The 13,988-nt window shown below is 55.2% G+C and overlaps 1 protein-coding gene across 4 annotated transcripts in view; it reads right to left on the bottom strand.

Annotated features, from left to right (window-relative positions):
* Positions 1–13,378, bottom strand: part of LOC127030146 (zinc finger protein 239-like) — a 42,111-nt gene extending 28,733 nt beyond the window's left edge. For 3 of the 4 annotated variants that reach the window (XM_050916190.1, XM_050916187.1, XM_050916188.1), the window contains exons 1-4: positions 13,064–13,378; positions 12,653–12,746; positions 4,073–4,199; positions 2,770–2,883 (exon numbers count right to left, since the gene is read on the bottom strand). In XM_050916190.1, the coding sequence (XP_050772147.1) occupies positions 2,770–2,883; positions 4,073–4,199; positions 12,653–12,676 (265 nt within the window). In that variant the 5' untranslated portion in view covers positions 12,677–12,746; positions 13,064–13,378. Of the gene's footprint in view, positions 1–2,769; positions 2,893–4,072; positions 4,200–12,652; positions 12,747–13,063 lie in introns of those variants that run through there. The other variant, XM_050916189.1, reaches the window with a different exon arrangement.
* Positions 13,379–13,988: the final 610 nt, after the last annotated feature.

The raw sequence follows: 13,988 nt of genomic DNA, 5'->3' as shown, positions 1-13,988 counted from the left end.
CAGTTATCTGGAATTGGAATGTCCTGTAGGAAAGCTGCTGAGACTCTCACACAGAGTTTCGTCAGCTTGGAAGGAGGTTTTAATTTTGCAAGATCGTAACTTGTAGTGAAATGAGCGGTGATCCTCCCAGAAATTCACCCTATGGGAACCTCCTGTCCTCTCATTCTCTCCACACAGGAAACAAAGAATTGCGGCAAAGACTGAAACTGTTTTGCCCTGTCCTGATAAAAGGCAAGGGCCAGCAGACATCCAGCAAATGATGTTTCTCTTGAACTTTACGTGAACGTGGTTTGGGGGAAAAAGGAAGGGAAAAGATGGTTTGATTGAGATGGAAATCAGTAACCGCCTTTGATGAAGAACTGTGGATGAAACCTTAAAGCAACTTTAGACTTATAAAGAGAGTACACCAAGGGGTGGGGGCAGTGATATGAAATTCATGCTTGTGGCTTCCAAACCCTTCTAGTAGAAGTAACTGCCACTGGAAAGGTGACCTTGGCTGATAAATTAGGCAGGCCATTGGTCTGGTACTAAACCAGAGAGTCCTGCTTGTCTAAAGCATTTCCCCATCCGGTACTCAGACAAAACTGGTTTTGTTCAGTATCAGACATACTGAAGAGCACACCACTCCATCCCTGCCAGTGTGTCCTTGCATGCTGGTGAATGTGTGGTGGCCTGTTCTTAAAAATTCTGCCCCCTACGTGCAGTGAGCTCATACACACCAAGCATGAGAAATCACACTGGTGGGGTGGGGTCATGTCAGCAAGAACAGGCTCATGAGGTTCTGGGAAGTACCAGAATGTCTCGTTTTCCGGGAGTGCATGAGTGGCCACCCTAGGATAAGTATTGAAGAGGACAAAAGCCATAGGCTCAAAGGGAGAACCTGTGGAGGAGACAACACTCATGTCTAATCTCAGGGTGGCTGGCACCGTAACTTGAGAAAAAAGACTAGTTATTTCTTACTGGCAGAGTGTGTCTTCACAGCACAATTAGTCTCAGTTATAACGTGAATCTTACCCCTTACTCAGCTCCCACTCACACAACTCCCTGAAACACAGTCTGGAGAAGCCAGTCTCGAGGCTGGAGGGATGCCGCATGGGCTGCAGTACAGCTACTGCATGGACCCATATAACGCAGAGTTCATCAGCAACATCATGGAGATCTATGTCTAGATCTCCCGTTGTGGTATCTCCACTGAATGCTCTATTTTGTCACCAAAGAATGTAATGGAGAGAATCTAGATCTCCTCTCTAGAACAAGAAGTATGGGGTTCTTCTTCTGAATCTGATAATGAATATGGGCAGTCGGTGGCAATCGATGGTGCGATACTAGGACTCACCAGAGTACAGCCTCTGGATCTGTGCCTCTTTGCAGTAGGTTTAAATGTTGGTACTGATGGTTTGAGTCCTATAGGAACAATCTGTGTAGAAGAAACCGGTACTTGAGGCTTTGAAGATGCTGAGAATGTCATGGCTGATGGTACTGATCCTACAGATGTTCTAGCCAGTGATGAGGGCATCACTGACTGTAATAAAGGCTGTACTCTATGAGCAGTCAGAGTTGGATCTTGTTGCACCAAAGGGGAATCCTGCACCCACAGACAGACATTGCATGATAACTCTCATGACGTTGCATGAGCATCATGTGTCGTGGTTCTCAATAATGTTTCTGGCAGTACTGAAGTTGATGCCTTTAATACATTGTCAGAGCCATTCTCAAGGAAATATACTCTGGTCCTGGAGTCAATGGCTGGATTTCCTGCTCTGAGTCACTGTCAGCACTGGGGAGCAGCTAGTCTCTACTTCCGCTCTAACCTTGGTACCTGACAGTTCCCATGAGGACTCTGCTGAGGCTTTTCAGCTCCCAGAGTCTGGTTCTGAAGAAGAAAATCTCTTTGACTGATAAGTCAAGTCTTGCCGTGAGACTGACTTACTGCTCTTACAGGATATGGTGGGAGAAGGGGAACAAAGATCCATAGGAAAACTTATGGCCTAGTACAAAATACTGGACTTCAGATGACTGAGGTCTGAGAAGAGATGTACAGCATGCTCCCTATATTTTTGTGTTCTTTTCTTGAAAGATCTACAAATAGAGCATTTGTCTCTAATGTGCCCCTCACCGAGTGTGAGGGCTGTTCAGTAGATGAGACACCCTGCAAGTGAGACAGTGCAGAACTCTAGGAGACTTTGACATAACCAAGCCTCTCAGTACCAGGTAACAGATCCCCAGAGAAAAACAAGAAAAAAACAACTTTATAAAATAAGAAAGAACCAAAACTCCAGTGAGAAATAAAATTATTTACAGAAAAAAGTTTCCTCAGAAGAAAGAAGGGAACCCATGAACAACAGTCGATGGAGAGCTCTGACCACCAGCCACTGCGTGTGAGAAGTAGCTGTCTGGGTGCTGGGTGGTGCCACCTTTCATTCCTTTGCTTGGATACATGAAGACATGCATGGCAAACTGACAGGTACCACTAGGGAAAACTCTCTGGCTATAGGTTACTCAGCTCTTACACACCTGGAAGGAGAACAGCCAATTCTGCCTCCACATCCCATCTGAAAACTCAGGGGGCAGGGAGCTACTGTCAGGTGTCCGTGAGGGTGCATGGAAAGCCATGAATTATCTCTTCCAGCAGGACATGACACATGCTAGGACAATCCTGACCTGGGAGCAATGAGTTAGAACTGTAGGAGCACAAGGGGTCTGCATGGGAATCCCAGCACTGTAAGTCAATGACAGACGGTTTCCACATCCGTTTAACCAATTTCTCACCTCTGGGGATGTTTCTCTGGATCTCTCTAGCATGGGACCCCTGGAGATCGGAGACCCACGGCTCTTCCCCTCTGTCCAACTGGGAGATCACGCTGGGCTTGGGAATTGGAAAACCTGCTCCAGGAAAAGAAATTAAGTGAGAGCTGAGTTTTACCATTGTTCTCAGATAGCTGTTTCCAGATGCACTGGCTGGGTGGATGTCTGTAGCAGGGCGGCTGCCCCACTCCAGTAAAGAGGGGTCACAAGCAGCTCTGGAGAGGGCTGCGGCTGGGTAAAGGCTGGGCTAACTGGGGAAGGACCCATAGCTGGGGCCACGCCCCCGTCGGGCCACAGCAGGCCCTATAAAAGGGCTGTGAGCCAGGAGCTCAAAAAGACAGTCTCTCTCTAGCTTCTCAGAGAGAAGGACCTGGCTGCCTGGGAGCTGAGGCAGGTACCTGCGGTGGTGCAGTGCTGGGGAAGGGCAGAGGGAGCTGGGAAGCTCCAGTCTGGCAAAAGCCCAGGCTATGGCCTTGCTAAAAAGGCCAAATAGGTACCAGGGCTGCAGAGGGGCAGCCAGAGATAGGCAAAGGCAGCAGGTCCTAACCTCCCTTGCCCATGAGGAGTGGTTTGCAGACTGCAATCTGCCCCAGTGAACGGGGGCTGGATGGTGACTGACAGTGGTCACTGAGGCAAGGTGGGGATAGAGGGTTGGGTGTTCCCCTGGGTGAGGAGACCCAGATTGTGGGTTACTGCTGGGGGCAGAACCCTGATGTAAAGGGCACCAGGGTCTGGGAGGGACACGGGGGCCAGAGGCAGGTGAGACACCGGCCTGCAGAGGGCGCTCCAGGCTGGAAGAGCTATTTCCCGAGGATGACCAGAAGGAGGCACCACAGGGGTGAGTAGTCTCCCCACTACAGTGTCCTTGTATAAACCAAAGGGATGGGAAGTGTTCCTGGAGAGCCTTTGGGAGGGCAGAAGCGGATTGTCCTGCTAAATCCAGGGTTGTGAGTTCAATCCTTGAGGGAGCCATTTAGGGATTTGGGGATTGGTTCTGCTTTGAGCAGGGGGTTGGACTAGATGATCTCTTGAGGTCCCTTCCAACTCTAATAATCTATGGTTCTGGGATCCCCACTGAATGGGGGATTTTATGACTCTGGTACAGCATCACTGCAAACGCATTACACCTTCCTAACCCTGCTGAGCCTGGGACTATGTGGCTGATTCCCCTGAAATCTAAGGGATCAGGGAAGAACCCTGAGCAGAAGCTGACTTGGGCACATCAAAGATGCCCAGTTTCTAACACCAAAGGGACAGGGGTCCTTACCCAGTGAAGTCACATTCCTGTAATTCTCCTGCATGACATCCCTGTACAGGACTCTCTGACCCGGGTCCAGCAAGGCCCATTCCCCCTGGGTGAAATACACAGCCACTTCCTCGAAGGTCACCGGCATCTGTATCAACAAGAGCCCCCCACTTACAACCTGCTGTCCCAGCCACAGCCTCCCGCCCCCAACTCAGTCACAGAAAGAGCTGGGAACGTCCACAGACAGCAGGAACAGTCCTTAGGGAAGATGGGGAGGGGGGTAATTTCTGAAAGATTAGTTTAAAAACATGCGGTTACTGTGATGAAACCACAACTCCAGTAATTTTATTGCGGGTCTCACAATGTTTATCTGGGAATTGACACGTGTGGTCTCAGCATTCGTGGCAGTGAAATCGCACATATTCGACATGGCTGGCCTCTGCCATGGCTTTTGTGGGAGAGGTGAGCCTGATGCCAAGAAGTCCTGACTCAAGATGGTTGTCATTTCCCCACCATTTGGTGCGTGGAAGAGAGGCTGCCCCTAGCAAAGGGGGTCGCCAGCTCCCACTGTTTTCAGGGAGGCTGAAGCCAGGCTGTTCTGGGGGGATGTGGCTGGGGCTCTGGGGTTGGCAGACTGTGTACGGAGCTAGAGGCAGGGAGAGGAAGAAGCAGGTGGACGGCATGTGTGGAGCAGGGGTGAGCTGGGCAGACTGGGAAGGTCACAGGGGACATGTGTGTGGAGGGATGGGATGCAGAGGAGGGCACATGTTGGGGGTGGCAAACTGAGGAGGGATGAGGGGGACAACAAGGAGTCAGTCCGAGGGGGAAAGAAGATGTGTGAAAAAGAATGAAAAGGGAAGTGTGCGTGTGGGGGGAGGAATTTAACCAAGAACAGTGCAGGGTCACTGGGGTTGGGGCAGGCTGAGGGGGTGCAGACTGATGCGCACTGGGGTAGGTGTGACCAAGTGGAAATTTTCTTTAATATTTTGTATGATTCCTATGTGTATGTCTCAGTTTCCCTCTCTACTTTGCATAGCTACCCAGTGGGTGCAGGAGGATTAACACTGCTCCCACAGCAGCACAGAAGACATGCGGGGGGCTGGGAGTGTTGGGGGAGGGGTCACCTTGCTATCTGGGGTGGAATGACTGGGCCATTAAAGAGCTGGCTGGAAACCGACCCCCAGATAGATGAAGAATCTGAAAAGACAGTGGGAGCCCCAGTGGCTGGGACACTCACCCCTGGCAATCAGCGACTGGGAGGAAGGAGATTCCCCTCCCCTCCCCTATGGCTGAGCTGGGATGCTGAGCAGAGGCCCCAGCTGGAGAACAAAGGGGAAAGGTGCCAGGTGGCAGGGATAGGCGTTGTCTTCTGGAGAGACACGGAGCTCTCACTTTGTACTGGCAGAGCCTCTCTATACAGCAAAGGGAAACTCGCTGCTGCCCTGTCCCAGCTGACTTGGGCTCATGGGGCTCTGGCTGAGGGGCTGTTTCATTGCTGTGTAGACTTCCAGCTCTGGGAACCTCCCACCTCACAGGGTCCTACAGCCTGGGCTCCAGCCCAGATGGCTACACAGTAATGGAACAGCCCCACAGCCCGAGTCAGCTGGCACAGGCCAGCGGCGGGTGTCTAGTTGCTATGTAGACACACCCAAAGAGCTAGAGCCAGTAATGGAATCCATCACAGCTTGGCTGGCTGATTGCACTGGCTTGGCCAGGACGGGCTATGGCCTAACCTTAACCAAAGCTTCTCTCTGCTAATCTCAGGGCTTCCCCATGCTGGGTCCCAGCCCACTAATAAACCCTGCTCTGTTTGGAAAGGGCTGCTGGATGTCACTGCAAATCCTGGCTGAGATATACTGATCCTGGCAGAGCGGGCAGGTCTCTACCCAGGAGCCTGGCTCAGCGGGACTCGCTGGGCAGAGCACATGGCACGAGGCAGCAAGGCTGGAGTCCAGACCCTCGTTCTTGGCAGTGGTGAGGCCTTACAGAAGAGTGGGACCCCTTGAGGGTCTGGCCAACTGAAGGGGATCCTCCAAGGGGCTTTTGAAAAGCTGGGGGGTAGCATGGATCTTGTGGATCTGCAACAGCCGCTAGGAGGCAGACCAAAGAGTTTGCAGGGCGGTGAAGGCAGGAGGTAGGTCGAAGATCGGAGAGAAAGATGTGAGCGGGGGCAGGAGGCAAATGAAGGAGGTCATGGGGGGATGTGTCCGGGAAGGATGGGAGCAGACCCAGGACTGGACAGGAGGATGCATGGGGGGAGGTGAGTGGGAGGGGGGGAGGCAGACTGACCCTTAAGGGCACATAGGGATTTTTCTGTTGTGGGGGACTGGCAGGAGGTAGCTGGAAGAGGCCCCAGGAGGATAAGCAGCAGGAGATGGGAGATGGGAGGCAGAATGAAGAGGATGTGCGGGATTATTTGTGGCAGGGAGGTGGATAACAAGCTGAGGAAGGTGCTGTGGGTGTGGAGGTTCAGAGGGGGCACACTGGGGAGGGAACAGGCAGCAGACTTGTTACCCCAAAATACATTTTGGGTGCCCCTAGGTAAATGACCTGCCTATTGCTCCCTTAATCTGTCCTCCCCACGGTATAAATTCCCAGGGTTGTTAAGGAAAACACTAAAGGACACAATATAACCTGCACATAAAGGAACTGACGGGCAGTATTCTTTCCTAAACAACAAACGTCCTCTTATTAAAGTAACAATCCCTCTTACAACTAATCTAGAGACAGGAATCAAACAAATCCCCTACTGCAAATTACAAAGCATTGAAACTGCCACAGCGTACAGTTTACACGATTCTAAGGGAAGCACTTTGCTACAGATGACCAGTTTGGAACAAACTGCTGACAGCATTTCTTGCTTTCAAATTTACATAGTTAGCTTGCAATGGGTAACACAATCGTATGCATTCTTATAAACTCACACACACACTAATCCTATATACTATCCTACAATGTGCCTATTCTCTGCTATAATTAAAAGAATAGCAGGCTTACTTTATAAATCCGTTGGTATCCCTTTAAATCATTGTTATAAATACTGCGGTATTTTTCTTTAATCGCTATTGCTTTTCAGTTCCTGGTCAGTCAGTTCTGCTCCGCTCCGGTTTTTTCTCTCTCTCTGCAGCACCTTTTCTAATATGTTTCCAGTAGCTCTTCTCTGGCTTCCCTGGCTGGCTTCTAATTTGTCCCACTTTCCTGATAGACTCTCTCTTTCTTTCTAATCCAAACCCTCCTGCATGCTGGCTCTCTTCTAGTATACCTTTCTAGTCTTGGAAGCAATTACTTCATTTGCAGATGCTCAGTATTGACCACTACTTCAGAGCTGTGACTGAGGCTCTGATTTTAGGACAAGCTGTAAAACTGATATAAGTTGGCTGTAGCCAGTCAGCTGACCAGCTAACAGCTCTCTTCCTCACCCCATACCAGACATGCTCAGTAGCTATCAATTTGCACATGCGCGCTTCAACTCTTTATCAGTCAGAGGTGTGATTCTTTCTGTTCGTACACACGCACACTCATATCTGTCTCTTTGCCGGGACCCCATCTTAGATATCCTGGACTTTCTGCCAATTAGCTGAACATTTCACCCTTCCTCAGTACTGAGCATGCTTAAAATCGGCAGCATAGAGTGGAGCCGCTCGTCTGCTCTGAATAGGGGTGAGGCAGACAAAATGGAGGCTGGAGAATTTCTCTAGTACCAGACTGAGGAGGATGTTGGGACACAGGAGGCATAGGTTGAGAGGCTGTGACAGGGTCCCGGGGTACAAGCAGGGCTGTGGGACCGCTAAGTCCTCTGTTCCACCAACCTGGGCTGCCTCTCACGCTGTGATGCTGATGTCTGGCTACAAGCCTCTGCCAGGCACTGCATTTACACAGCCACCCACAGGCAGGGACACACCCAGCTGTGTTGCATGAATGATCTCCCAGCCACTCACGAACCATCAACAGACTCCAGCCAATTCCCCCCAACTCCACAGTCCTGCGCCCCCGAACTGAACCAGCAGCCTGCAAACTCATCACCTAGTTTGCCCCTTCTCCACAGGAAAGTAGAAATGCAGCAGCCTTTGGAATCTGAGATTTCCCAAGCACTTTAGACAAACTCACTGTTAAGGATACAACATTAAAGTAAGTTTGTTAACTACTGAGAGAGAGATTGTAAGTGATTATAAGTGGCAGGCGTAAATGTCAGAGAGAGTTACCTTAAGGAAATCAAAAGTAAACATACACTCTAAATCCTAAACTTTACGACTACGTCTACACTACACAGCTTTTACCAACATGGCTGAGTCGCTACAGCCGTGCCACTAAAAGTCGTGCAGTGCAGCCGCTGTTTGTCGGCTCTCCTGTCGACAAAAAACTTCCACTCTTAACGAGCTGTGTTTGCATTGTTGGCAGGAGAGTGCTCCTGCCAACAACGTGCCATTCACACAGACACTTGTCACGGCAAAACTTGTCTTCCGGGGTGAGGGGTGGGGGGTTAACACTGCTGAAAGACAAAAGTTTTGTCATTCAGTTGCCAGTGTAGACATAGCCTTAGTCTAAGCAAGAGTTGAATCAAACAGATTTTCTCACCCTGACAGCTGGTCAAAGTAAGTTACAGCTCCCCAATACACAGCCTGGGACCATCTTCCAGCCTGGGGCCTTTGTCTTTCAGATGTGCTTCCAGATGTTGAGATGGGGGGAAGGGGTCAAGTGATAATGTCTTTTATACTTTCTTCCAGCTTGCTGGAAAGCTATTTGCTGTAATGTGGATTAGTCTGCTCCTATAGTGTATGTGCCTCATCTGGGCTACTGACCCAGGCGTTGATGAGTCATTAACGTCCTTGGGGTATTGATGGCTACTCCTTTGTTGTAACCGAAAAGCTGGCTGTGGGTGGTCCCAACTTCACAACATATGTCAGTGACGCATACAGCAATACTTCATAACTTCATATGTAAGAATAGCACATCCAATCCAACAGGATATTAATGTTCAACAGATTAAGGCTTTTAAAATGAAACCTCACAAGGCAGACTTTGTACAAAAGAGTGATCCTACTCTTATCACAGGGATGAATATGGAGGTTCCAGGGTGTTACCTTGAGGTACAGAATGCCACAGAGGCACGCTGGGGAAAGGACAGGCAGCAGACTGAGGAGGGTGCTGGAGATGTGAGGGAGTGATGACAAGCACAGTGGGGAAGGGACAGGCGGCAGACTGAGGAGGGTGCTGGGGATGCGTGTGCGGGGGGTGGATGACAGGCACAGTGGGGAGGGGACAGGCGGAAGACTGAGGAGGGTGCTGGCGATGTGGGGGGGTGGATGACAGGCACAGTGGGGAGGGGACAGGCGGAAGACTGAGGAGCGTGCTGGGGATGTGGTGGGGGTGGATGACAAGCACAGTGGGGAGGGGACAGGTGGCAGACTGAGGAGGGTGCTGGCGATGTGAGGGGGTGATGACAAGCACAGTGGGGAAGGGACAGGCGGCAGACTGAGGAAGGTGCTGGGGATGTGTGTGCGGGGGTGGATGACAAGCACAGTGGGGAGGGGACAGGCGGCAGACTAAGGAGGGTGCTGGGGATGTGTGTGCGGGGGTGGATGACAAGCACAGTGGGGAGGCGACAGGCGGCAGACTGAGGAGGGTGCTGGCGATGTGGCAGGGCTGATGACAGGCACAGTGGGGAGGGTACAGGCGGCAGACTGAGGAGGGTGCTGGGGATGTGTGTGCAGGGGTGATGACAGGCACAGTGGGGAGGGGACAAGCGGCAGACTGAGGAGGGTGCTGGCGATGTGGGGGGGTGGATGACAAGCACATTGGGGAGGGGACAGGCGGCAGGCTGAGGAGGGTGCTGGCGATGTGGGGGGGGTGGATGACAGGCACAGTGGGGAGGGGACAGGCGGAAGACTGAGGAGGGTGCTGGCGATGTGGGGGGGTGGATGACAGGCACAGTGGGGAGGGGACAGGCGGCAGACTGAGGAGGGTGCTGGGGATGTGGTGGGGGTCGATGACAAGCACAGTGGGGAGGGGACAGTCGGCAGACTGAGGAGGGTGCTGGCGATGTGGGGGGGTGGATGACAAGCACAGTGGGGAGGGGACAGGCGGCAGACTGAGGAGGGTGCTGGCGATGTGAGGGGGTGATGACAAGCACAGTGGGGAAGGGACAGGCGGCAGACTGAGGAAGGTGCTGGGGATGTGTGTGCGGGGGTGGATGACAAGCACAGTGGGGAGGGGACAGGCGGCAGACTAAGGAGGGTGCTGGGGATGTGTGTGCGGGGGTGGATGACAAGCACAGTGGGGAGGCAACAGGCGGCAGACTGAGGAGGGTGCTGGCGATGTGGCAGGGCTGATGACAGGCACAGTGGGAAGGGTACAGGCGGCAGACTGAGGAGGGTGCTGGGGATGTGTGTGCAGGAGTGATGACAGGCACAGTGGGGAGGCGACAGGCGGCAGACTGAGGAGGGTGCTGGCGATGTGGCAGGGCTGATGACAGGCACAGTGGGGAGGGTACAGGCGGCAGACTGAGGAGGGTGCTGGGGATGTGTGTGCAGGGGTGATGACAGGCACAGTGGGGAGGGGACAAGCGGCAGACTGAGGAGGGTGCTGGCGATGTGGGGGGGTGGATGACAAGCACATTGGGGAGGGGACAGGCGGCAGGCTGAGGAGGGTGCTGGCGATGTGGGGGGGGTGGATGACAGGCACAGTGGGGAGGGGACAGGCGGAAGACTGAGGAGGGTGCTGGCGATGTGGGGGGGTGGATGACAGGCACAGTGGGGAGGGGACAGGCGGCAGACTGAGGAGGGTGCTGGGGATGTGGTGGGGGTCGATGACAAGCACAGTGGGGAGGGGACAGTCGGCAGACTGAGGAGGGTGCTGGCGATGTGGGGGGGTGGATGACAAGCACAGTGGGGAGGGGACAGGCGGCAGACTGAGGAGGGTGCTGGCGATGTGAGGGGGTGATGACAAGCACAGTGGGGAAGGGACAGGCGGCAGACTGAGGAAGGTGCTGGGGATGTGTGTGCGGGGGTGGATGACAAGCACAGTGGGGAGGGGACAGGCGGCAGACTAAGGAGGGTGCTGGGGATGTGTGTGCGGGGGTGGATGACAAGCACAGTGGGGAGGCAACAGGCGGCAGACTGAGGAGGGTGCTGGCGATGTGGCAGGGCTGATGACAGGCACAGTGGGAAGGGTACAGGCGGCAGACTGAGGAGGGTGCTGGGGATGTGTGTGCAGGAGTGATGACAGGCACAGTGGGGAGGGGACAGTCGGCAGACTGAGGAGGGTGCTGGCGATGTGGGGGAGTGGATGACAAGCACAGTGGGGAGGGGACAGGCGGCAGACTAAGGAGGGTGCTGGGGATGTGTGTGCGGGGGTGGATGACAAGCACAGTGGGGAGGCGACAGGCGGCAGACTGAGGAGGGTGCTGGCGATGTGGCAGGGCTGATGACAGGCACAGTGGGGAGGGTACAGGCGGCAGACTGAGGAGGGTGCTGGGGATGTGTGTGCAGGAGTGATGACAGGCACAGTGGGGAGGGGACAGTCGGCAGACTGAGGAGGGTGCTGGCGATGTGGGGGAGTGGATGACAAGCACAGTGGGGAGGGGACAGTCGGCAGACTGAGGAGGGTGCTGGCGATGTGAGGGGGTGATGACAGGCACGTTGGGGAGGGGACAGGCGGCAGACTGAGGAGTGCTGGCGATGTGAGGGGGTGATGACAAGCACAGTGGGGACGGGACAGGTGGCAGACTGAGGAGGGTGCTGGCAATGTGAGGGGTGATGACAGGCACAGTGGGAAGGGGACAGGCGGCAGACTGAGGAGGGTGCTGGCGATGTGGGGGGGTGGATGACAGGCACAGTGGGGAGGGGACAGGCGGCAGACTGAGGAGGGTGCTGGGGATGTGTGTGCAGGGGTGATGACAGGCGGAGTGGGAAGGGGACAGGCGGCAGACTGAGGAGGGTGCTCGGGATGTTGGGGGGTGGATGACAAGCACAGTGGGGAGGGGACAGGTGGCAGACTGAGGAGGGTGCTGAGGATGTGTGTGCAGGGATGGATGACAGGCACAGTGGGGAGGGGACAGGCGGCAGACTGAGGAGAGTGCTGGCGATGTGTGTGCAGGGGTGATGACAGGCGGAGTGGGAAGGGGACAGGCGGCAGACTGAGGAGGGTGCTCGGGATGTTGGGGGGTGGATGACAGGTACAGTGGGGAGGGGACAGGCAGCAGACTGAGGAGGGTGCTGGGGATGTGTGTGCAGGGGTGATGACAGGCTGAGTGGGAAGGGGACAGGCGGCAGACTGAGGAGGCTGCTGGCGATGTGGGGGGGTGGATGACAGGCACAGTGAGGAGGGGACAGATGGCAGACTGAGGAGGGTGCTCGGGATGTTGGGGGGTGGATGACAGGCACAGTGAGGAGGGGACAGATGGCAGACTGAAGAGGCTGCTGGCGATGTGGGGGGGGTGGATGACAAGCACAGTGAGGAGGGGACAGATGGCAGACGGAGGAGGTGCTGGTGATGTGCGGGGGTGGACAACAGGCAGCAGACTGAGGAAGGTGCTGGGGATGTAGGGCCGAGGAGTGAGAGGCACAAAGGCTCCGCCTCTACAACCCCTTGACAGTCCCCTACCTGAGCTGGCTTCAGGGAATCCATTTCCCTTCCCCTGGGACCAGGTGACAATCTGGAGTGAATCTGGAGTGAAACCTGGTTGTTACTCTGCAGCCTGTCAAGGTGAGAAGGGCATTGATGAGGTTTCAGACGGGGCTTCAGTTCAATCCCTGATTCTCTCGCCCAGGCCCTGCACACCTGGGGCTTGTCTACACTGGCAAGTTACTGCGCTGAAAAACCACCCCCGTGAGCGCAGCAAGTCTCAGCGCAGTAACTTGCCAGTGTAGACAGGATCCCAGCGCTGGGAGCTGCGCCTCTCGTGGAAGTGGTTTTCCTACAGCACCGCGACCACACTGTCATGTTAAAACACTGCCGCTGTCAGTGCAGACGGAGCCAGACACTTTGGACTCTCCAGGTTGGGAAAATCCTCACTCATTTCAATTGCACTGTTGATCGGGATCATCCTGGGAACTTGCTCCGACCATCATTTTCCAGGCATCCTCTCCTGTCTATCCCCAGGAGAACGGGCAGATGGCGTCTGCGGCACAAATGCAGCTCTGTGCACACGAAAACCTCCCAGGGGGTTACCACATTTCGGGAGGCCACGTGTGTCTATTTTGCCTCTGATTTTCTGATTGTGTCTGTTTTCTATGGGAAATCTCTGCCCCGTGCAGGGGCAGGCAGTGGGGTGGGGTCTGGGGGTGAGAGAGGGGGTGGGGCAGAGTTGGGGGCTGGGCAGGGTCTGTGTGAGGGAGTCTTTGCCTGGGGGGGCAGGGAGAGGGGTCCAGGAGGGGTAGGATCTGGGGAACTGGGGGGCAGGGTGAGGTCTGTGGCTTGGAGGAGTAGGGCGCTGTCGGGGGGCGGGGTGTGTAGGGGAGAGGGGGCGGGGCGCGGTCTGAGTGAGGGAGTCTCGCCCCGCGGCAGGGGCAGGGGCGGGGTCTGTGGGGAGAGGGGCGGGGCGCGGTCTGAGTGAGGGAGTCTCGCCCCGCGGCAGGGGCAGGGGCGGGGTCTGTGGGGAGAGGGGCGGGGCGGGGTCTGAGTGAGGGAGTCTCGCCCCGCGGCAGGGGCAGGGGCGGGGTCTGTGGGATTAGGGGGCGGGGCGCGGTCTGAGTGAGGGAGTCTCGCCCCACGGGAGGGGCAGGGGCGGGGTCTGTGGGGAGAGGGGCGGGGCGCGGTCTGAGTGAGGGAGTCTCGCCCCGCGGCAGGGGCAGGGGCGGGGTCTGTGGGGAGAGGGGCGGGGCGGGGTCTGAGTGAGGGAGTCTCGCCCCGCGGGAGGGGCAGGGGCGGGGTCTGTGGGGAGAGGGGCGGGGCGGGGTCTGAGTGAGGGAGTCTCGCCCCGCGGGAGGGGCAGGGGCGG

Source organism: Gopherus flavomarginatus, chromosome 10, assembly GCF_025201925.1.
Source record: "Gopherus flavomarginatus isolate rGopFla2 chromosome 10, rGopFla2.mat.asm, whole genome shotgun sequence".
Classification (NCBI taxonomy): Eukaryota; Metazoa; Chordata; order Testudines; family Testudinidae; genus Gopherus; species Gopherus flavomarginatus.
The sequence above is the reverse complement of the archived record's forward strand: the minus strand, read 5'-3'. Positions and strand labels throughout refer to the sequence as shown.